Genomic DNA, 23,561 nt, shown 5'->3' on the forward strand with positions numbered 1-23,561 from the left:
GAAACCTTGAGTTCATTGAAAGTCTTTGGGATGTGCTGGAGGAGACGTTACAGAGTGCTGGACTCTCTCTTTGGCCATACAAGATCTTGATTAAACACTGATGGAAATAAATGTTGCGCTTTTTACATGAGCCAGTTCTAATTAATATCATTGAGCAGGTTTACATGCACACCAGTAAGATGATAACCTGTTTTCCCCGTTTACATGCAAACCTCCACGTTTACATGAGTTTATTAATAAACCGGGTTATTTCCTTGTAGTGACGTCAAAAATAACAATTTCCGTTTCTGACTCTGAGTACTCCAAATGTTAGGTCAGTTGTGATGTTAATAAAGCGTGTCAGCAGGAGATTTACGGCTCATATTAACCCTCATCAGTTCCAGAACCTCTTCTACTTCTGCTGCTTGAGATGAGAACACATCTTTACAATGTTCTGGGTCTTAAACGAGTCTGTGTTTGTGATATATGTCCTTATTTCAGGCAAAACACTCGCTCGCTCTGTCTGGATGCGTTTAAATCTGCTCTAAGTTTGCGTTTTTGTCCCCTATCACACATGCGCACTTCAATAAGCCGACAGAAAGCAGGTTAATGCGTTTACATGCCGCGCGAACTCAAGGTAAGCGGCAAAAAAACTCCCTTTCCCGACCGGTTTATGCTCACGGCGCTTATGAGCTTACTCCGATAAAAGAAAACAGGTTACCGCGTTTACATGACCATGATCATTGTCGGCTTATTAGGCATAATCGGCTTAAAGGGATACTTCACCGCTTTTCCATATTAAACTATCTTATTCCCTTAACTAAGACGAGTTGACACACACCTCTCTCGTCTCAGTGTGTGCGCTTGAGCTCTCTGACGCGCGGTGACGATCTGATATCGTTTAGCTTATCCCACTAAGCCCAGTTCATTAATTATGGTACCAAACAGAGATCGAAGTTTGAAGCAACCAAACACATCCACGTATAAAAAAAATACAGTTACACGAGTAGTTGAACGATCTAGTATGTTGACACAGAATAAAATGTGGTGCGTTTCTAAGCGGATTAAAAAGGAGAACTATAATGTATGGCGGAAGAGCACTTCTGAGAGTACTTCGACTCGGCGCAGTAAAAAGTCCCGGCTGAAAAATGTACTATAGGGCTACCATAGTGAATGAACTGGGCTTAGTGGGCTAAGCTAAATGCTATCAGATCGTCACCGCGCGTCAGAGAGATTAAGAGCACACACTGAGACGAGAGAGGTATGTATCAACTCGCTAAAGTTAAAGCTACACTGTGTAACTTTTTTAGTTTTATTCTTAGCTAAAAACACTTAGTTCTTTCAAAAATATTTGTGCTCATTAATGTATATTTACTTCTTTCAAGTAATAAAGTATTCTGGTAAGTTTATAATATGCCATTGAAAACACATACGGGTGAGGGGTTCGAATGCCGGTCGCCATGTTGCCCCTCCATCTTGAAAGTACAGTAGCCAAAGAGGGACATACCCGTAAATTCAAGCTTCGCCTTTTGCGTTTTAACACTCGATGGCACCGTGCCGAATGTGAAGAGGGGGATTGCCGTGTTAATCTTGGACTAAATCGGCCACCGTAGGAGTTGAAATGAAATTGGAATTGAGAGGAACAGAAACTGGATGGTCATATACCGTCTCACCGCTAGATTAATATGAAAAAGCGGTGTTATCCCTTTAAGAACGTGCATGTAAACGCACTCATTGTTGGATTTGCAAGTGTGTAAAACCTTAAAAGGTCCAAAAGCCCAAAGTTTGTGACTGACGCACAAACAGTTGCATTGCACTCATGCCGTCTGGCTCATAACACCTGTGTGTCTTTGTTGTTTTTGACAGGGAGAAAAAGGGAATGGTTCAAAATCGATGATGCCATAGAAGTATTGCAGTGTCACAAACCAGTGCAGGCCACTTACTTCACGGCTCTACAGGAAGGCTGTCTGAACAGTAACGGGACGCCCCTGGTGGCCACGATAGGCGGAGAAATGTCGCCCAGCTACAGCATTAACCAGAGCTCTGTCTCTGATATCAGATAACTAATGCAAAACACAGACACTCCGGATGCTTCCACCACTCTTGCTCTTACTTTCATTATCCTCTTCTCATTTGGATTCTTTTTCTTTAGAAAAGAGACACAAAAAAACAATGGTTTGCCAAGGCGCCACGAAGGCGGCAAAGGCGTTGGCTGAATATTTGAAAAACTATGTTTTGTAAAAATGTAATGCTTTTGCTTTTCCCTGTTTAATTCTCCTTTCATGCGGACTGTTGCATGAAACCCACGTCCTTTTAGCAGCCCAAGTGTGCGATTAAATGAATGCAAGAACTTCTTTTTACTGTTGTGATGTAAAAATATACACACGGCTCGTGAGCATGTGGCTCTGTGTTTTTACACGCTGGATTTGCGAACGAGCTTTGGGTTCGTCGGGCTGTGAGGGGAAGCGTTTAGTCGTCTGAATGGTGGTCGTTTTGCATGAACACTGGTATTTATTTGTCTTATGAGTTTGTGTGTTGCGATGAATGTTTAACCCGTACTTCGTGTTCAATCGTTGCTCTTAACTTAACCATTTTTTTGTCTTGCCATCTTGTAAATAACTTATGGGCCTCCAAAAACACGTTTAATTTATTCTAGTACCTGATTAGACTGGAGCGCTATTCCACAAGCGCACTTTTTAGTAAATGAAGGACTTTGAAGTTAATATTGTCAAATTTACATGGATCCTGTGTGTAATTCTTAACCATTAGCAGCACCAATCGATTTGAACTGAATTTGCATATTATTTTTGCAATTAGTGATGCAGAAATGAACTTCCCCTTTAATCATACTGTGATGTCATGGTGGACGTTTGGCGTTCATGGTTATCTGTAGCACTTTTTAAAGTCAGCATGAAAACAAAATTTATTAGTGCACCATTCGACCCATTCTGGTGTGAAACACACACACTTTTCATGATATGGAAGTAAAATGGGTTGTGCACACCATGCTGACTTCAAGAAGTGCCACAGTCCTCCCTCTACACACTTAAAGGGATAGTTCCCCCAAAAATGAGCCTGTGATGTTGATCTGATGACCATCTGAGATGTAGGTGTGTTTGTTTCTTCAGGAGAACACTAATGAAGATTTTTAACTCAGCCGTTGCTCGTATAATGCGTGTCAATGGGGGGTGTTTCTATGAGAGTAAAAAACACACAGATATACGAATCCATATTAAACCCTGAGGCTCGCGACGACACACTGATGTCTTAAGACACGAAACGATCGCTTTCTGCCAGAAACACAACAGTATTTGTGTTATTTTTCACCTCATGTTTTTATGAATCTCGTCTTGTATTCCCAACGCCATTACTTCCGTCGAAGAAGGTCAAAATCCCGGCGTGATCATAGATATATTTACATAGATGCCTCATTCGACCGATCCGCTCAGACACTAATGAGGTATCTTTAAATATATCTATGACCGGCAGAAGTAATGGCGCTGGGAATACTAGATGAGATTCGTCTGATATGAGGTAAAAAATAACACAAATACTGTTGTGTTTCTGGCAGAAAGTGATCGTTTCATGTCTTAAGACATCAGTGTGTCGTCACGAGCCTCAGGGTTTAATATGGATTCGTATGTCTGTGTGTTTTTTACTCTCATAGAAATACACCCCATTGACATGCATTATACGAGCAACGGTTGAGTTAAAATCTTCATTTGTGTTCTCCTGAAGAAACAAACACACCTACATCTCAGATGGTCATCAGATCAACATCACATGCTCATTTATGGGTCAACTATCTCTTTCAGTTTTCAATGCAATCAGTTGCAGAAAAAAAACAAGGTTACACTTTATTTGGTAGCACTTTATTTTACAGTGCCCTTATTACATGTTACAAATACGTTATAAACTGACCCTAAACCAACTCCTAACCCTATGGTAAGTACGTGTTATTTATTAATACGCAGTACTTAAATGCATAATTACACTGTAATGGACACCTTTATTTGAAGTTGACAGATAAGCACTGAGTAGAACATATACTTACTATAGGGTTAGGGGTTGGTTTCAGGTGGATTACTTGCAATTAGGGGCCAAGCACCAAAATTATGGCAGCTCATAGAAACGCTTGCAGGAACGTTGAAATGAGCAAATTTGGAGTCTCTCACTCGATCCCTCTAGCGCCACCAAATATCCGCACTTAAGTTTGTGCTGTAAGGGCTAGAAACCAAATTCTCTGATTCCTTGGCTCAAGACAATTCGATTGCACCCTATGACGCAATTGTTCGTCATTAAAAAATGTAACCGATTTTGCTTTTCAAACTCCTCCTAGGCCGTCGCTCCAATTTTCACCAAAAATCTAACCAGATTGTCTTCAGACTATGCCAACAAAAAGTAATGCAATACCTGCATATATTATACCTGCAACGCTTTAGCATATTCTGACCAAACTTGGTGCGTTATGACGGCCATGACCTGAGGCGACCTGCAGCATTTCTGCAGCACCACTTAGTAGTCTGGAGATTAAAAAAAAGGCTATTCTTGAACACTTTGGCCAATAATCATTAAAGTGTAGACTAACGTTCAAGAGTTGAACATTAGACGTCGGCCATTTTGAATTTGGTTTAAAAATGCTAGATATTGGTGTATTGTCTTCGGCTTAAGGCCCTGAAAGTACTCAAAAAGTTTCGGGGGCAGTGCCACCTTGTGGTTAAAAGTGATAATTAAATTTCCAAAAATGCTAATAACTTGATTAAATTTGCCTATTGTAACTGGCCTTAATGGATTATTTGGGTCAGGCCGAGAACATGGATACCAATTTTGCCATATGTGGCTGAACTTCCTGTCCGCCATTTTGATTTTATTTCAAACCCTACTTTTTTCGAACTCCTCCTAGACTGCTTATCCGATTTCCCCCAAAATTGAATCGTATCATCTTCAGACCATGCCAAAATGACTCTTAAGGCTGTATCTCTGCAATGCTCTGGCATATTGACACCAAAACCTTGCATGTGTCATTGACACCTCAGTCCGACCACAACACATCACTTGGGTCACAACGCCACCTATTGGTCAAAAGTGATCATCAGTGACTGTATGATTTTTTTCCCCCAGCCATTTTGCCTACAATCATCTTGAAATGTCTATTATTGGTCATTGTTGCACATGTTCTGATGTATTTTACTGGGGTAAGTACATGTAGTAACTAAATCACTTTAAAATGAAGTGTTACCAAAAATATTGTAATTTTACCTGCCAGGTAAAAGTGTTTATGAACCACATTAAATGAAAATACAATTCTTTTTACAGTTCATGTTATTCCAAGGAAGGAAAAAATGCACAATTATCGGCATTTCTTCCCTCTTATGGAATATACTCTCGGATATACATCACATTTAAGGAAGTAAAATGGTTTTATGTTCATTTTAGCTATTAGCAGAAGTTTACATTTATTATTATTATTAGTTTAACGCAATGTGCATGATCATGTTTTTGAGGGCACTCATTTTTTCCATTGGTAGATTTGGCCGTTAATATTCTTGTGACGATTGCTGAAGGTCAGTTTATCCTGGATTTCGAGGTTTAACGTCTTTTAGAAGTGACCACGTCTACAGCCGCTTAACTTTGAGAGATCATGCTCCGCGTGCACAGATCCAACAGATGTTGCGTTGGTGTATAAAAGCATCTCTTCTTTTGAAATGTCGATACGTGAAGCCGCTCTGTAAAGCAAAAATACTGTGAATATTGAGCCACTGTAGTTAGAGAGATGTTTTGGTGTAGATATATGGTACACGTTTGGGATTTTTATAACCTGCATCAATTTGCTCCTCTGGGAGTTTGAAGTGCATTTATGATGCAAGATCCTCATAAAGTACATTTTAAGACTGCAAAGTGAGTAATGAACCCAAGACTACACAAGTGAATGAACATTTACATGCCTCTGATTGATTAATATCCATCAACACTACTGTCATTCACTTTTAGTGTGGCATGTAATACGGTTTTGATTGATATAATGGCCATACTAATGTATACACCTCCTTTTCAATGGCACAACAACTTATAAAAGAACAACTTCTACGAGATTCAAACCACCTTTGAGACGAAACAAGGATGTGAGATCTGAACTGCTGCATTTGAGGTATAAGAGACCATGTGAATTACTCGCATCCTTGACGAAACCCTCAAGGAAAGCACCTTAAATTGGCCGTGTGACTCTGAATGTACTGCGTTTTATTTGACCTCGTCAAGTATGTCATTGGGATGATTTGATTATGACTGAAATCTCCTGACGCTCCAAAACAAGCTGTGAATACTTTTGCTTTTTCGTTTTGGGATTGTGACATCCACCAGTATGAGAATGTAATATAAATGTGCCAACTAATAAACACCAGTATTTCACCTCAAGGTTTCACTGAGTTTGTCCACTCAAACGTCACATTTGTAATGGCTTTGCATATTCCTGATTTATGTCAGTGAAAGGTTTGTAAGAACAAGCTTTTATATGTAAATATCAATTTATATATACAAAATAAAATAATTTATATATAAACAAATACAATTTAATATTATACTTTTAATATATGCATAATTATAAATATTTAGTATTATATTAACTTTATTAAACTACGTAATTAAATTAATATATTTTATATAAAATTAACTATAGTTATATATTAAAATATAATACACACAATTAAATTTAATCTATAATTATAATACATAAACAATTTTCAGTTTATATATAAACAAATACAATTTAATATTACTTTTAATATGCATAATTCTATATATTTAGTATTATTATATTAACTAGATTAAACTATTATATTTTATACAAAATTAATTATGTTATATAAAAATATAATACAATTACATTTAATCTGTATAATTTTAATACATAACAAACAATTGAATTTAAAAAAATAATTTTAAATTAAAAAAATAATTGTATTTATAAAATACATTTTAAATATATAATTTTATAAATTAAACAAATATAATACATATTTGATATATATAAAATGTATTATTTATAATTATATTAACATTTATATTTAATAAATATTAACCATGTAAAACAAGTTAACAATTATACATAAATATTAAATATTTTACATATAAAAATAGATTTTTAATATTTTGTTTATAAAATTATATATTTAATAAATGTATAATTTTTTTATTTATAATTGTATTACTATATATTAAACATTACATAATTATATAAGTTAATAATATAATTTACACTAAAATATTACATTTAATCCATTTATATTACATATATAAATTATAAATATATTGTATAAATAAAATACATTTTAAATATAATTTTATACATGAAATAAAAAAAATTAATGAAAAAACTCACTTAAGATTGACAGGTTCTTTCCAGGAAAATGGACCCAAAACACAAGAAGTGTGCAAGATATTTAAACCATCAGATATAATGCATTCATAAGTACCAGCAACCAATATATGAACGAGTTTGACACAACAGTACTTTTGAAACTTTATTGTACAGATAATGTGGAAAATCACTGCGGCTGCTGTCCTCGACCACGGCCGAAACCACCTCTCTGAAAAACACACACACACACACAGGAGCAACAGCTGAGCGTCACAACATCCAAACGCATTTGTGTAACGGGTCAAGCATTAAAGATGGAGCGTATTAAACACTTACAAACTGGAACTCTGTGGCTGCACCTGCACCCGCCTCGGCCTTCTTATCAGCACCGGCTGCGGGACACACACAGTGTTAGTTTAACACAGAGGCCACAGATAAAGATTCTGCTGAGGTCAACAGTCTGTGTGTGTGTGTGAGAGAGTGTGTGTGTGTGTGTGAGAGAGAGAGTGCGAGAGAGTGTGCGTGCGAGAGAGAGTGCGCGAGAGTGTGCGTGTATGTGAGAGTGTGCGTGAGAGAGTGAGAGTGAGTGTGTATGTGAGTGAGAGAGTGAGTGTGTGTGTGAGAGAGAGAGAGAGTAAGTGTGTGTGAGTGAGACAGTGAGTTAGTGTGTGAGTGAGAGAGTGAGAGTGCGTGTGTATGTGAGAGAGTGCGCGAGAGAGTGAGTGCGCGCGAGAGAGTGAGAGTGCGTGTATGTGAGAGAGTGCGCGTATGTGAGTGCGCGAGAGAGTGAGAGTGCGTGTATGTGAGAGTGCGTGTATGTGAGAGAGTGCGTGTATGTGAGAGAGTGCGTCTATGTGAGAGAGTGTGCGTATGTGAGAGAGTGCGCGTATGTGAGAGAGTGCGCGTATGTGAGAGAGTGCGCGTATGTGAGAGAGTGCGCGTATGTGAGAGAGTGCGCGCGAGAGAGTGAGTGCGCGGGAGAGTGAGAGAGTGTGCGTGAGAGAGTGAGAGTAAGTGTGAGTGTGAGTGAGTGAGAGTAAGTGTGTGTGAGAGTGACAGTGAGTGAAAGTGTGAGTGAGAGTGCGCGAGAGTGAGAGTGCGTGTGTATGTGAGAGAGTGCGCGAGAGAGTGAGTGCGCGCGTGTATGTGAGAGTGCGTGTATGTGAGAGTGAGAGTGTATGTGAGAGTGAGTGTGAGTGAGTGAGAGTAAGTGTGTGTGAGAGTGACAGTGAGTGTATGTGAGAGAGTGAGTGTGTATGTGAGTGTGCGAGAGAGTGAGAGTGTGCGAGAGAGTGAGAGTGTGCGAAAGAGTGAGTGTGAGTGAGTGAGAGTAAGTGTGTGTGAGAGTGACAGAGTGTATGTGAGAGAGTGAGTGTGTATGTGAGTGTGCGAGAGATTGAGAGTGTGCGAGAGAGAGTGTGTGCGAGAGAGAGAGTGTGTATGTGAGTGTGCGTTAGAGAGTGAGTGTGTATGTGAGAGTAAGTGTGTGTGAGAGAGTAAGTGTGTGTGTGAGTGAGTGAGAGTAAGTGAGTGTGTGTGATAGAGTGTGTGTGTGTGAGAGAGAGAGAGAGAGTGTGTGAGAGTGACAGTGAGTGAAAGTGTGTGTGAGTGAGAGAGACAGTGAGTTAGTGTGTGAGAGTGAGTGTGAGAGAGTAAGTGTGTGTGACTGTGACAGTGAGAGTGAGTGAGACAGTGAGTGAAAGTATGAGTGAGAGAGTGAGTGTGTGTGTGTGTGTGTGTGTGAGTGTATGAGTGAGACAGTGAGTGAAAGTGTGAGTGAGTGAGACAGTGAGTGAAAGTGTGAGTGAGTGAGACAGTGAGTGTGTGTGAGAGACAGTGAGAGTGTGAGAGTGACAGTGAGTGAAAGTGTGTGTGTATGAGTGAGTGACAGTGTGAGTGTGTGTATATAAATGAGTGTATGAGTGAGTGAGTATATGAGTGTGTGAGAGTGTAAGTGTGTGTGTAAGTGGTTGTACGTACGTGGAGCTGCAGACCGTCTGTAAGCATCTCTGTCTCCCTCACCGCGGGCCAGACGTGCCGGTCTCTCTCCCTCAAGTCCTGAAAAACAGCACACACACTTTAGACACGGGCTTTGAAACGGACTGCATTCATCAGGGGTGCAATTCCAAGTCTCGCGTGAGCACTCCTGTCTATCGTACGTGTGATCTCGCGTTGTTTACTCGTCACATCGCACGTGTTTGGTTGGGAAGCGTAGTTTGCGCACCGGAGAGAGCGAGTTGTCAGCGATTCTTCTTCTTCTATAGTCATGCAGTGTGAACCTTGTTCTGATCCCGGCCTCATTAGCCGGATGAAACCGGTTAACCAATTAGTTTAAAATATGCTGCGCTATTTGAAATAATTGCAGGCACGGCTCGCGGCTGTTGTTTCGCAACTCTGTCACATCTCTCTATGATCTCTCTGCCTCCCGCTCTCTCACACACACACACAGTCCCGGCGCCGCCGCCGCCTCCCTTCCACTCATCACTTTTTAAAAATCCTCCACAGCGCGTAACCTGAGTCCCGCAAACGCGGCACTGAGGAGCTTGTTTGTTATCGACACACAAATGCCTTTGTATCCAAACCATTCCGAAACTAAGTGATCGCGTTGAAAATAAAGGCATTTGTCTAGCATTAGAAGTTTATTTGAAACATTGCGGCGGCTCTTTTAAGAAAATGACAGCTCTGAAGAGGTAGTGCTGTTTGAGGTAGTGCTGACAATAATAAAGAAAGATGATGATACACCTTATGTGTTACCACTGAAATGTAGGTGTAATATATTTCCAAATGGAAGCCCATCTTATGCAGAATGACGCTTCATCCTGTCGTCTGCCCCGACTCTAACCTCGAGTGTTTTAGCCTGTTCACTTTTTCCAAACCTTGTGAGCGTGCAAACCCAAACGCTGTGACATCGCGCCAAATGTTTTTATTGGTTTATTAAAGGTGCACTATGGAGTTTTCCGTCCACTGGAGGGCGCCTATTCAAAACAAATCGTAGTTTGATGACGCCAAGTGTGAGCGCAGCATCTTGGGAGATGTGGTCTTCAGATCACAGCCGGTGGAAAATAGGACTCGGGCAGAAATCACGTTCATGCATGCGGTTATTAACGTTACTGTAGTCTAAAGCAGAGCAGGAGCGAGTGTTGTGGACCTGAGCACGGCCGCTGGAGCGATTGTTGAACAAATACCCGCCTCGCGAGCACCGGGACTTTTATTATGACGGGACGGGACACATTCGCCGGGCGCCTGCACTGATCCGCTCTTCCGGTTATGATTATGAGGTAATGGAGCTCTGTTTATCATATTAGATACATTTAAGTGTGTTTAAAACGATGTTATGACGTTACTCCGTGCGTTCACTTGTTCACACTGCTAAGAGTAAAGCGCTCCTACCAAATAAAAGCCGAAACCGAGGGTAACGCAGATATGAGGTGATTGACAGGCGACTCCCTCAAACGCTACGCTGACACGTCCCGGTCCTGAGTTAAAATAGCAATTTTCTCACAATTTACAAATAGTTGGAAACTTCTGGGATATTGTAAGTACTCAACTGAACAAAATATATAACACCGAACTAGAGGTTTTTGGATATTTTACTGCAAAAATACTACATAGTTCACCTTTAAGTACAAACACAGGCGAGTTGTGAAAAATTGAGTGTGAGGGATTTGTTCACTTCACACAAAAAGATTTTGGAATGAGACGCCTAACTGTAGAGTATAGTCCACTGTCTATAATAGCCTAATTTAGAGATCACTTTTTTTTAACCGACAACTTTGATCGGTTAACGTTGATACGGTCAACGGTTAACATCCCTAGTTCGGATCACGTGTCGAACTGCTGAAATCACGTGACATTGGCGACCGGAATCATTGATCGATTCACTGATTCATGAACCATTTGAATCTTTTTGGAGGAACACGGAAGACAATGAATAAAGTCGTAGTTTTTGTTATTTTTGGACCCAAATGTATTTTGGATGCTTCAAGAGACTCTAATTAACCCACTGATGTCTCATATGGACTACTGTGATGATGTTTTTATTCCCTTTCTGGACATGGACAGTAAAGTGGGCATAGACTGCATATGCTTTGGGACGAAAATATAAAATATCACTGTGTTCCGATGATGAACGGAGGTCTTACGGGTGTGGAACGACATTAGGGCAAGGAGTTAATGACAAATTTCATTTTGGGTGAACTAACCCTTTAAAGACAACAACTGAGAAAGACAGAACACAAACAAGATTACCCTTGGGACGGGGTCTGGCGGTCTCAGGGCGGGTCTGGCGGCGGAGGGTTGCGGGCACGATCTCCGGGGGCAGGTGGAGGAAGTCCCGCAGGTACTGGATGCCCTCATTGGTCAGGTACCAGTAGAAGTGGCGCCACGCAAACTGCTCTTTCACGTACCCACATGACTTCAGAGACTGGGGAGGAACAAGTGTTTTAATATACAGGCACATTAGCTGCATCTGAGCTCTCACACTTCACAGGTGAAAAACAGTGCGTAACAAAAGCATGTCTGAATCCACAGTACTCATAAAAGAATCGGCATAAAGTACCCGGATGACCTACTTCCGGTGAGATTCTGAAGTGAGCAATGGACACTTAACACACCCATGAGGCCTGAGGAGAGGATTTGGGAATAACTACGAAGCTATAACATTATAGAATAGTGTGTGTGAATATTAAAGCGCATATTTAAATATGAATCCTCATGTTGTGTGTGTGTGCGGTTTGATTTCCCACACGTGACGCTTGTGGTGTTTTTAGCTTCTATATGAGGACATGAACTTCATACACACACACACACACACACACACACACACACACACACACACACACACTCAGCTCGTGGCGTTTTCAGCCTCTATATGAGGACATGAACTTCATACACACACAGAGCTCGTGGTGTTTTCAGCCTCTATATGAGGACATGAACTTCATACACACACAGAGCTTGTGGTGTTTTCAGCCTCTACATGAGGACATGAACTTCATATACACACACACACTCAGCTCGTGGCGTTTTCAGCCTCTATATGAGGACATGAACTTCATACACACACAGAGCTCGTGGTGTTTTCAGCCTCTATATGAGGACATGAACTTCATACACACACAGAGCTCGTGGTGTTTTCAGCCTCTACATGAGGACATGAACTTCATATACACACACACACACACACACACACACACACACACACACACACACACACACACACACACAGAGCTTGTGGTGTTTTCAGCCTCTATATGACGACATGTGGACATGTCATCATATATGAGGAAATGAAAGCATGAACTTCATCTCCAGAGTCACTTCAAAATATTTTGTTCCATCTGAGAAAAACTAATCGGCATGATCAGAACACAAACACTCAAAGCTCTTCACGACAACCCGCCAAAATAAAAGTTCGGCTTAACTTGAAGAACCTATGACAGAAATATATCACTGTTGTACAGTAGAAGTTAGAGACGCCTCAACGTGGGGTGGGGGAGTTGTATGACTTTTTAATACAAATTAAAGGCACAAAATGAAAATGTTCACAGCTTATTCAAAACAAAGCCATGTCTTGACTGTTTTATCATATCACACACATCTGAGTGTGTTAAAAGAACGTTATAATGTGACCATGTCAGCTCATCGCACTGCAGTGAGCGAGATCATATTAGGCGGTAAAACATGCTACTCTGTGCGGTAAATCAACACCAGATTTAAACAATAAGACTAACTGTGTTGAGCTGGAGAACAATCATTAGTTTCTGTCCACCAATGACCCAAACAGTGTCTAATAAAACACATCAGATATTAAAACTGCTTTGTGTTTCCATGTATTACTCTACACAATAACACCGGAGAGTAACGCGGGGATGATGTCAATGAGAGGCGACACACGGTCCGTGTCCTCGTTAAAGAATCACTAATTTCTCAGGATTTAAATATTTTTGGAAACTTTGGGATGATGCAGAAAAGTCATAAAAAATATGTAGTGATTTTTGGATATTTTACCGTATTTTCCGGACTATAAGTCGCACTTTTTTTCATAGTTTGGCTGGTCCTGCGACTTATAGTCAGGTGCGACTTATATATCAAATTTAATTCATACTGACTGACAAGAATAAACATATAGCCGCGAGAATGCGCTCTATGCTGCTCCTGTAGCCTAATATTTACTTATAGACAACAACTTAGAAAGACTGAACACAAACAAAATGCCCCCATAAAGAAAATCTTATTCTGCAAAATACAAACAGCATGTTGTAAAATATGCAGCGGAGAACGATTCTCACAGCGTTCGTCTCGCGCGGGAGTTCAAGCCTCTGTGGACTCGTTCCTTCAGCTCTGGCCATCTTGCTTACAGTCCGCAAGTAGATTTCTTTTTCTTCCTCATCACAATTAAAGTAACCTCTGCTTTTCGCCAGTCCCTTACAAGTTTCTCACTCACTTCAAACTTTCTTTCTTCTGCTCGGGTTATGCAGTGAAGCGGGCACGAGCGAGTGCACGCGAGCAGGTGCTCGCATGCGCGCGCGGGTGCTCGCATGCGCGCGGCTCCAGCTCTGCCCTAATGCGACTTATAGTCCAGTGCGACTTATATATGTTTTTTTCCGCGTCATGACGCATTTTTTGACTGATGCGACTTATACTCCGGAGCGACTTATAGTCCGGAAAATACGGTAATCTAAAAATCTTACATACTGTGCCTTTAATTAGACATGCTTTTTTTGATGAACAATTGAATTAAACCATTAAAATGGAATCCAGAAAACTTAAAAAAGAAAGTTCAATAAGGATGATAAAGATCAAATGGATGCTGGTGGGTCACATGATAATGACAGCATGGCAAATGTAGTACATCCAGATTACACTCATTCTTTATAGCAGTTGTGAAGTATTCACTGAATCAATGAACCATCACAAGTGTGTGTGTGATTGTGGACAAGTAATGGAGGTCAGACGGACTCACCTGCATGGCCTTCATCACGTGAAGATTAGGCACGTTCTTGTCTGCGAGCTCTGGATGTTTCGCCAGATGCACATCTTTTTTGGCCACCATGACGCCCTCTTTAAAGAGCAGCTCATAGATAGCAATGCGGTTCTTCTTGGGCATCAACATCTGCAGAGAAACACAATCATAAGCATGCTTTATTATTACAGCTATGATATTTATATCATGGTTTTGTGACACATTGCACTCAAGGTATATTTGATCAGTTATCAGTATGATACAGAAACCAGTTTTGCCATAAACAAATATTCTTTGGCATATCGTACCAGCTTCAAATAAATGATGGATGAATGCACTTTTATGACGGATAGTTGCAGTTTTATTTACTTCCAAAACGGAAGTACTCTTTCACTGCCATTATAAAGCTTGAAAGACCGAAGACATGTTTTAATATTACTCTGATTTTAGTCGTCTGAAAGAATGTCATACACACCTAGTATGACTTGAGGGTGAGTAAATTAACATTTTGGGTGATCTATCCCTTTAAGCAAACACTTGAGACCCAGCTATTCTTTAACATAGCTTACCAGATTAATATTATAAATATGACAGAGTAAAATGACATGTATTTTGATCAAATATCATCAATAAATCAACGGAGCGCCACATACAGTTAAGTGACATTGGTTAATATGATATTGTAATACTTGAATATGATCATTTAATGTGCTATCATATTAAACGACCATATTCAAGTATAACAGTGTGTACATGTTAGTAAAACACGGTCCTTTTACTGAGATGACATCCTGCGCGACTCTTCAGTAGCACATAATACACCAGTTTACAAGATATTGGCGTTTAAATAACTTCTCGTATGAAACAACAAGCACAAATCGTTTATTTAGCGTTATTTACGACAGTCTGTTACTGTGGCGACTGCAACACTCTCGCGCCTGACAGGAACACAGAATGACTCAAATATAGCGTTTCTCCGCGGCATGTTTACCCAAGACTAAGATATATTAACTGTTAGGAGTTTATTGAAAGCGTATCCGCATGAAATGACACTTTAAATATTAAGATGATGAAGATTTTGAACGGATTTTCGGCTCTTGTCTCGGCCTACCTTTACGCTTGCTGAGAGACCGGAGCCGGAAAGAACGTCATCAGCTGTTCTTCCGATATTCTTTCGCCGCGCTTTATAGAGTCACGTGTGCAGCGCGCAGCGCCATCTACTGAACTGGAGGTATTATTAGTTAGTCAAAAAATCGTGAAAAAAATAGACAATATATGCGCAGTGGTGTTTTAAAATGAGGAGGCAAAGTCCTGAAATTTTTAAATACAACAATCTGTCATATCTATGAAGGGCCTGAATCATTTCAAAATATCCTCTTTTTTGTGTTCAACAACATAGAAACTCATGCAGGTTTGGGACAATGTGAGAGTAAATAATGACAGAATTTGCATTTTTGGGTGAATTGTCCCTTTAACCAATGATCCAAATTACTTTAGACAAGCATAACACTTGTTTTTTCATTGATTTAGTCTTCAATCCAGAATGGCAGCAGACGAAATGTTACATACATTTACATTTCCTCCAGCCTGAGGCTTATTCATTTTACTTTTGGTGGGAAAGGACCTGTACATTTGCCAAAAAATAACTGTATTGCTGTTATTAAAAACAAGTAAGCCCAGTCTAGGGGGGAAAAAATAATGCAAAAGTATAACATAACACATTACTTTTCATAAGAGCAATTAGCTATTTAATTTAAGGAGTACCACAATACTGTAAAGCATTACTTTTAAGCCCCAATGGTACAGTGTTGCCATTGGCAACAATTAATTTACATTTAATCATTTATCAGATGCTTTCATCCAAAGCGATTTACAAATGAGGAGAGCAATTTTTTACTTCTTGTTATTCAGAAAAAAAGACAATAAATTGCACTATTGGAATTGCATAATTCATGCTGTGTATATAAATGTATGGTAGCCTATTTGCATATTTGCAAATGCAATGCATGTCATCAGTCCTAAATCATTGTATGCATGCAAAACAGTGACCAGTACAATTCAGGCATTGCCTGTTTTGACTATAAATACTGTCCTGTTGTGACATCAAGTCCACAACAACAGCCCGAATACTAAAGGATGTCACTCTTTTCCTCTGCTCTTCATATCTTCAGATCGCTGTCGTGACAGAGGGCATCCACATACATCATACATGAGAAGTAAGCATGCAATTTAACACTCAATGTATGATGTGCATTTGACCTTTATGGCATTTAATGGATTATAATAATGTTACCTTATTACGAGTTTTTTGGAGGTATACTTGCTCTTTGGTACAGGCGTTTCTAGGCTGACCTTTGAAAGTAGGCCTATATTATAAGAGAGATTACATTGTTTAAAAGCTCCCTTCATCTAGCAGTGAAAAGGTATATGACCTTTCAGTGAATATTATGATGCGTCCCAATTCGCCTACTTATACTCCGTTCTAAAACTATGTACTCTTTTAGAGAAGAAAAAGTATATACTTTTGAGTGTGTACTGAAAAGTAGGCAATGCAAGCTTCGGGATCGGGACTACTTCGCCATCTTTAACGGACTCTGTCGCCTAGTTACGTGCATCCCGTCATCGTTTAACTGCCCTGTAAGGCATCGTCAGATTCGTCACAGTTCAATTCCTCCACATTCAGTGTAATGTCCTACCGTATCGGAGAGAAATGTAGCCGCTCGTTGATCTGCCATTTGTGTGTCTTTAATGCAGACTCTCCTCGTGTGTTTGCAGTTTAAATATAATGATGCATTTAAAATTTAATGGCCAAGTGTCATCACAAAAGTTTACAATGCTGCTGCAGATGAAATATAATGTGGACAACACTGTATAAATATAAATAAATAAAAAAGTATAAATATACTTTTGTCAGGTTAAATATTGATAATTGGTCACTCAAACACCTTTATCTAAACCTCTCTACTTAACCGTCGGACTCGCACATCCGTCATGTTTGTAGTTTTTAAACGCTTTTTTCTAATCAAATCCCAAGGGTGTAATCTAGCGCTCGGAAAGCGTTCCACCCCTAGGGGCTGCCATTGCTAACCAAGCCATCACCTGCTGTTAGCATCCCATTGACTCCCATTCATTTTTGAGTCACTTTGACAGTGAATAACTTTACATCTGAGACGTTTAAAGACTCCATTTGTCCATTGTTTATTTCTAAAGAAACACGACAATGTATAAAAGGCTCCATTACCTTGTATCTTACACTATCGCCCCGCAGAAGCTGTTTTTGTAAAATTAGGCTAACGATTGCGTCATAACCAACGCGACCCTGTCGCACAGTTGAGAAATTACCGTATAGACCTGAGGAGACGCTCGCAGGCAATCTTTTACTGTCTATGAGACAGTCGGGGGGACGAGGAGACATGTCCTGGAGACTAGTCTGATAAAGTCAAGGGAGAAGAATGGGGAGAAGCCCATAGTGAGCCAAAAGCAACGGGAGAAAATATTTAAACAACGTGATTCAGCTTTCGCTTTCCACATCTACTAGAAGACCTACAGCTGTCAGACAGGAGGCTCACGTCACATCTACGTCGTCAAGCTCAGTCTGAGTCTGCGCAGTTCGCTCAGCCATCAGGAAGTGAGTGCCCCTAGGTTGACTTCATTATTTAGCCGTAGACGTCAATGGGGTCGCTGTGTCCATTTCTTTTACTGTCTATGTCAAATCCTCGTCCAACTCGCAAGGGGTTCTGGGTAATATCAGCCGTTATGGGTAATATCAGAAAGGCGGCTTAGAGTGTCCATCGGATCGATCCATACTTGGAATTCTGACCGGAAATAGTAAAACATCCGGGAATCTTTGGAATACTCTTTTCAACATACTACGAGTAGCGTCCCACTACTATAATAACCAGGCTTGTTCGATATCGTTCGAATACTTTATTAATGAACTGCTGGGTTACTGTTCTGGCCGCAACCCACGCCGTACACAACATGCGTTATCACCCGTGCTCTCTCTCTCTGAACTACCCGCTTCCTCTCTCAACTCCCACTCTAGCCCCCCCCCCCGGCTGGAACTCCACCCCTTAAAGTGAACGAGCACTAACAGTTAGAACCACTTCTTACTAAATGAACACTGTTAACCATCAACACTTTAACTAATGTCTTCCAGCATTTTAAATGACATTACACTGCCCCCCCCCTTAATAAGAAGAACCCTCCTCCGCGAGGGGGCAGACAAAGTCTTTAAGGTGTCCAGGCAGGCGCCTCTGCCTCCTTGGCCGCCTATCAAGCTGAGCGTCTGCACAGCAAATTACTGAGGGATAAAAACCTGGTGTTGGGCATCTAGTGATAAAATCTGGTGTTAATTTACAAATATTATATGCTTTATCACTTGTTTAGTGTTAAAGCACAGTGTTTCCTTTGGGTGATAAAGCACAGTGTTTCCTTTGGGTGTTAACAATCAACATCTGCGCATGTGCAGAGCATTTTAAATTTCCCAGCTCATCCTTCCTCCATCTTTATGGATTTCCCTGCACACACAACGGTTACAAGGACAAGGTATAGTATAGTATTATTATCTTATCAACTTGTGATTTATTAATGAGCTTGTATAATGAGTAACGTAGCCGATGTGGATGACTTAACTCTTAGCGTTTTTTTTTTTTTTACCTCAGTTTAAATTTAGCGCGCTTTTGATCCGCCATTCAGTTTAACATAACTGAATAACCCCCACTAACACACTAAATTCGTTAATGGAGGACGAGATTTACGTAAGTGACTTAATTTCGTTGTATTAATTTTGTAATAATGTAGCAGCATTAACATTATGTGTCATTTTTTAACTCACTGGACTTGGATAGTTATTTCTTCTCATTTGGCATAACGTTAAGTATCTTTAGGGCTTCCAACCTTTATAAGACCGTTTATATCTTTCACCCCGTAACTACGAGTTAATTCTGGTGTTTTGAAATGTCATTCAAATGAGAAAGCAGACGTTAATCGAATGAATTAATTGCTCTTATTATTTTTTTTCTTGTGTGACGCCGGGGCTCGATCCCTGGCCGAGCACCCACGGATAGCACGGTCCATCATTGTCGGCGCTGCGCATACTGATCGGCCTGCAACATTTTGCGAGTGAAATGCTCTGTGTGTTCTAGCAATCTTCTCGTTGTACTTTGATAACATACGCCGACCATTCTGTACAGCGCTCCAAAATGTCGAAAACATCGTAGGACACGCTTTTCTTCATGAACTGCTTCAGTCATATAGAAACTCAAGATTGAGTACGAGTGTGCAATGTCGTGGAATGTATACGCCAAAACTCATTTTGGCGTGCATATGATACGCTGTTTTTTGCGTGCATATGATACGCAATTTATGGCGTATTATACATACGAACCCCCCACCCCACTGCCCTAAACCTACCCAAGAGAGCGTGTCATATGCACGCCGAAATGAGTTTTGGCGTATACATTCCACGACATTGCACACTCATACTATTTGACATTTTTCGTCTTATTTTGTATTAGTTGAGCAGACATGCATTAGTGCCCTTCCATGCGCGATTTTTTCTGTACAACTTAGTTCTAGCCTTTTCTAGTTGTAGCATTGTAAATCTGTAACAGTAGTGCTTATGTTTTGAATATAACATTTTCTTGCTATGTGTTGGTATAAAGATAACCTGAAGTAAAACACAAAGTGACCTGACTATTTTGAGTCTTTTAGTTTGCTTTCTGCTTTGGAGGATTTTTGTTTCATGGAATATTGTTTATTATTGCAGAAGGAAACCACTTAAGGCCACAATCTATGCTGTATGCCCTTGGCATTATTACTCTACAAACCTAAACGATCCTGAAAGGAAGACAGGCTATGTAAGTATCTCTGCTTGTTGATTGAAGATGTTTGAAACTTTATATGTTAGATTTTTTTAATGTGTTTGTTTTAACCAAATGTGTCTCTTTAACAGGAACGATACTATGTGTTTGGATCATTTTGAGGAGCGCTATCAACGCCAAGATCGTGGGATCGATGAATTGGGAAAGCAAGAACTGACAAAATGTAAAAATGCGTACATTGAATGCAATGTAAGTCTCTTTGGATAAAATCATCTGCCAAATGTAAATGTATTAATTTATAAAGGAATAGTATTTTTTATCAGAATGAATTACAAACCAGACAGTTTTTTAAAGGGCTATTTCAGCGCTGGGAAGATGAATCTGTATTTAAACTGGGTCATCAATGCAGTAGAAATGTGAAATTATTTTTGAATTTGGTGACTTCTAGACTGAGAAAAGACAGAAAATGTATTTTTGTCCCATGGGGATGAAAGACTACAATTCCCAGAATGCTTCGCTGCCCTGTGAGGCCACTCCCAACGCCACCAACTTCATTACTGAGTTAGAGAAGACACTACAATTAAAAACTGAACGTGTCTGTTCAATATAATGAGTGAGTCACCGCGCGAGTATATCACAGCACTGAGCACTAACTGCAGGAGTGATGAGAGCTGAGGTAATCGCGACTACACTCGCGGCATAAATTCATAACGCGAGTTCAGTCTGGCGCATTTCAGTTCATGCCTTTGCAAGCTTAACTTTCATAGAAATTAATTTGAGAAGTTAAAAGACTTACATTGCTCACCATAGCTCCGTTTAAATGATCCTGTAGCTGCCTGCTGAGCTCTCCCTGCAAGCTGAGTGTAACCGCCCATCCCCCACGCGCGGATTCAAAACATGCGGAAATAGCTCCCTCTGCTGGCTGTAGTCTTTAGCCTCTGGGCAAACATTCCTCCTATGATGCAAAAATCGTCAATTTGCATCATAGGAGGAATTTTTCCAGAAATAAAATGCATAAATCTCTCGTCTCAGGGAGATATGAGGGGGGAAAGCACAATCATTTGAATATACTCCAGGGTTTCTACTGATACAAAGCCATATGCTAATCGCTGAAGTAACCCTTTAACATTAAGGTTGATTTAATATATACAATGTTGAATTTTTGTATTTTCAATTAAAACATTACTTGAGGAATGTTTCTTTGTTTAATCTTGTTTGAAACGCAGTAGAGATTTATCATGGTAAGATGTTATAGCATTGGAGTATAACAAGAAATTGTTTTATTCAATTGTATGTGTGACAACAATGGCTTTACTGTAGCGATTCCCGGCGAAAGCAAGAACTGACAAAAATGTTTTTTTTTTATTTATTAAAAATGGTATTGAATGCAGTGTAAGTCGCATTGGATAAAAGTGTCTGCCAAATACATAAATGTAATGGAATTGATATATTACAATTTCAATAAATATTCAAATAAATTTGTAGTCACTTGATTTTTTTGGAGAAAAAATAAAATAATATATATAAATTGTTTTAAATTTCATTGTTTTAAATTTCACAGTGCCATTTTAGTATTTAAGTATTTACATTAAATAAACATTAAATACACTGGGTGTGTGAGATTAATCACCATAAAGTGTTAAATGTACACTTATGAGTAATACATTTCTCAACACCTTGAGTGACTAAAAAGAAACACTAACACAGTGTTTGTATAACGAACACTTTCGTCAGTGTTGTTTTAACACTAGCAAAGACGGACCTGTATGTTCACCCGGAAAGTGATAATTTTAACACCCGTGGTGATAAATCTCCCAACATGTTTTTTGCTGTGTGGGCTTGCAAGAGTATGGGGGGTTGGGACATGGGAAGCAGGGGAAAGTTCTAGGTAGGTGGCTGAATGTGGGGTGTTTAGGGCAAGGGACTCAAGAACAACTGAGGTGAGGGGCGTGGGCACGGGGTCAACACTGTTTTTTGAGGCAAGGGGGCTGGCTTTCCGCTTTTCGAAAGAGGCGGTCAGGTTGCCTCTGTATGGGGCCAGTCTGTCTCTGTGCAGGGCTACCTTCCTGCCTCTAGGCGGCATCTGCACCCTATACACTACCTCTCCCACCCTCTCTAGAACCAAGCAGGGGCCCACCCAGTGGCAGTCAAGCTTCGGGGAGTGTCCTCTTTTTTTTTCCGGGTTATACACCCAAACTGACTCACCAGCCTGGAAGTCCCTGCCCTTGCTTCTAACATCATAGTTCCTCTTTTGTCTCATGCCAGCCTTTCCCATTTGCTCCCTAGCGAACACATGGGCTGTTTCCATCCGATCCTGCAACTGCCTTGCATACTCTGGTCCAGCTGGTACACTCGGCGTATCTGGGGGCTTCCCGAACAACAACTCTGGGGGGGTCCGTAGCTCACGCCCCAACATGAGCAATGCAGGGGTGCATAGTGTGGAGTCCTGTACTGCAGATCTGTAGGCCATGAGAACGAAAGGGAGGTGAGTGTCCCAATCTCGCTGGTGGTCAGCTGTAAGGATGGCTAGCTGCTTGGCCAAGGTCCTGTTAAATCTTTCCACCAGGCCGTCGCTTTGGGGGTGCAGGGGTGTTGTGCGTGTTTTCTCTATGCCAAGCCTTTCGCACATGGCCGTAAACAGCTTGGATTCAAAATTCCTCCCTTGATCACTATGAATGATCTCTGGCATACCGAACCTGCTGAACATCCCCTCCACCAGTGCATCAGACACTGTCTCTGCTTCCTGGTTTGGTATCGCATAGGCCTCTGGCCACTTTGTAAAATAGTCCATTGCGGTGAGAATGAACCGGTTACCTCTCTCCGTAACAGGGAAGGGGCCCATGATGTCCACAGCTACTCTTTCCATTGGTGCTCCTACAGCCTGCTGTTGAAGTTTGGCATGAGACTGATCAAGCGGACCCTTGTAAGCTGCACAGACATCACATCTGCGGCAGAAATCCTCCATGTCCCTTCTGTGCTGACCCCAGTAGAACCCTTGGCGAAGACGGCGGAGTGATTTGGACACCCCGAAATGGCCTGACCCCGTACTCCCATGACAAGCAGTTAACACTGCTTCCTTCAGTGTCTTGGGCACTACCACTTGCCATCTGTCCTCCCCAGTTGCAGGCTCCTTCCATGCCCGCTGGAGTACTCCCTCGCTCAGCCGCAGTGTGTTGAATTTTGACCACAGTCCCTTTGTGACCAACGAGCACCCCGTAACATCCCCCCAATTGGGTCTCCGCTGTGCCTCCAGCCAGCGCAGCACTGGTTTCAAATCATCATCCTGCTCCTGCTGATATTTCCACTCTGGTGCATCAACCACCCTCAGTGCCCCACATGAAGGCTGTGCCGGCTCGTTCTCCAGACACAGTTCCCTCTCCTGTGTCTCTCTTTTCTCACAGTGACGGCAGCCCTCGGCAGCACAGGGGCGACGTGA

At 40.8% G+C, this 23,561-nt stretch overlaps 2 protein-coding genes and 1 long non-coding RNA gene across 4 annotated transcripts in view; 2 read left to right on the forward strand and 1 right to left on the reverse strand.

Moving 5' to 3' along the window:
• nudt3b (nudix (nucleoside diphosphate linked moiety X)-type motif 3b) overlaps positions 1–2,331 on the forward strand; it is a 16,996-nt gene extending 14,665 nt beyond the window's left edge. For both annotated transcript variants that reach the window (XM_067460467.1, XM_067460468.1), the window contains one exon: positions 1,846–2,331. In XM_067460467.1, coding sequence (XP_067316568.1) covers positions 1,846–2,042 — 197 coding nt within the window. In that variant the 3' untranslated portion in view covers positions 2,043–2,331. The remainder of the gene's footprint in view (positions 1–1,845) is intronic.
• A 5,155-nt stretch (positions 2,332–7,486) lies between these two features.
• Positions 7,487–15,513, reverse strand: rps10 (ribosomal protein S10). Its single transcript, XM_067460480.1, has 6 exons — positions 15,412–15,513; positions 14,301–14,450; positions 11,585–11,759; positions 9,317–9,394; positions 7,673–7,728; positions 7,487–7,565 (listed from the first exon to the last, which is right to left on the reverse strand). The coding sequence occupies exons 2-6, from the start codon at positions 14,448–14,450 to the stop codon at positions 7,524–7,526; spliced, it is 501 nt and encodes a 166-aa protein (XP_067316581.1). The 5' UTR covers positions 15,412–15,513; the 3' UTR covers positions 7,487–7,523.
• Positions 15,514–18,570: 3,057 nt separating this feature from the next.
• On the forward strand, positions 18,571–21,467 carry LOC137093720 (uncharacterized). Its single transcript, XR_010908552.1, has 3 exons — positions 18,571–18,848; positions 20,071–20,161; positions 20,257–21,467. It is a non-coding gene; the product is annotated as an uncharacterized lncRNA (long non-coding RNA).
• The last annotated feature ends 2,094 nt before the right edge of the window (positions 21,468–23,561 follow it).

Source organism: Pseudorasbora parva, chromosome 12 (assembly GCF_024679245.1).
Source record: "Pseudorasbora parva isolate DD20220531a chromosome 12, ASM2467924v1, whole genome shotgun sequence".
Classification (NCBI taxonomy): Eukaryota; Metazoa; Chordata; class Actinopteri; order Cypriniformes; family Gobionidae; genus Pseudorasbora; species Pseudorasbora parva.

Excerpts from the sequence above, each read along its gene's own strand:
- rps10 (XM_067460480.1), bottom strand. The coding sequence starts at position 14,450 with ATGTTGATGCCCAAGAAGAACCGCATTGCTATCTATGAGCTGCTCTTT. Across the intron at positions 11,760-14,300 it reads ACGTGATGAAGGCCATGCAG|TCTCTGAAGTCATGTGGGTA; the intron begins GTGAGTCCGTCT and ends GTTCCTCCCCAG. Across the intron at positions 7,566-7,672 it reads CAGCCACAGAGTTCCAGTTT|AGAGGTGGTTTCGGCCGTGG; the intron begins GTAAGTGTTTAA and ends TGTGTTTTTCAG.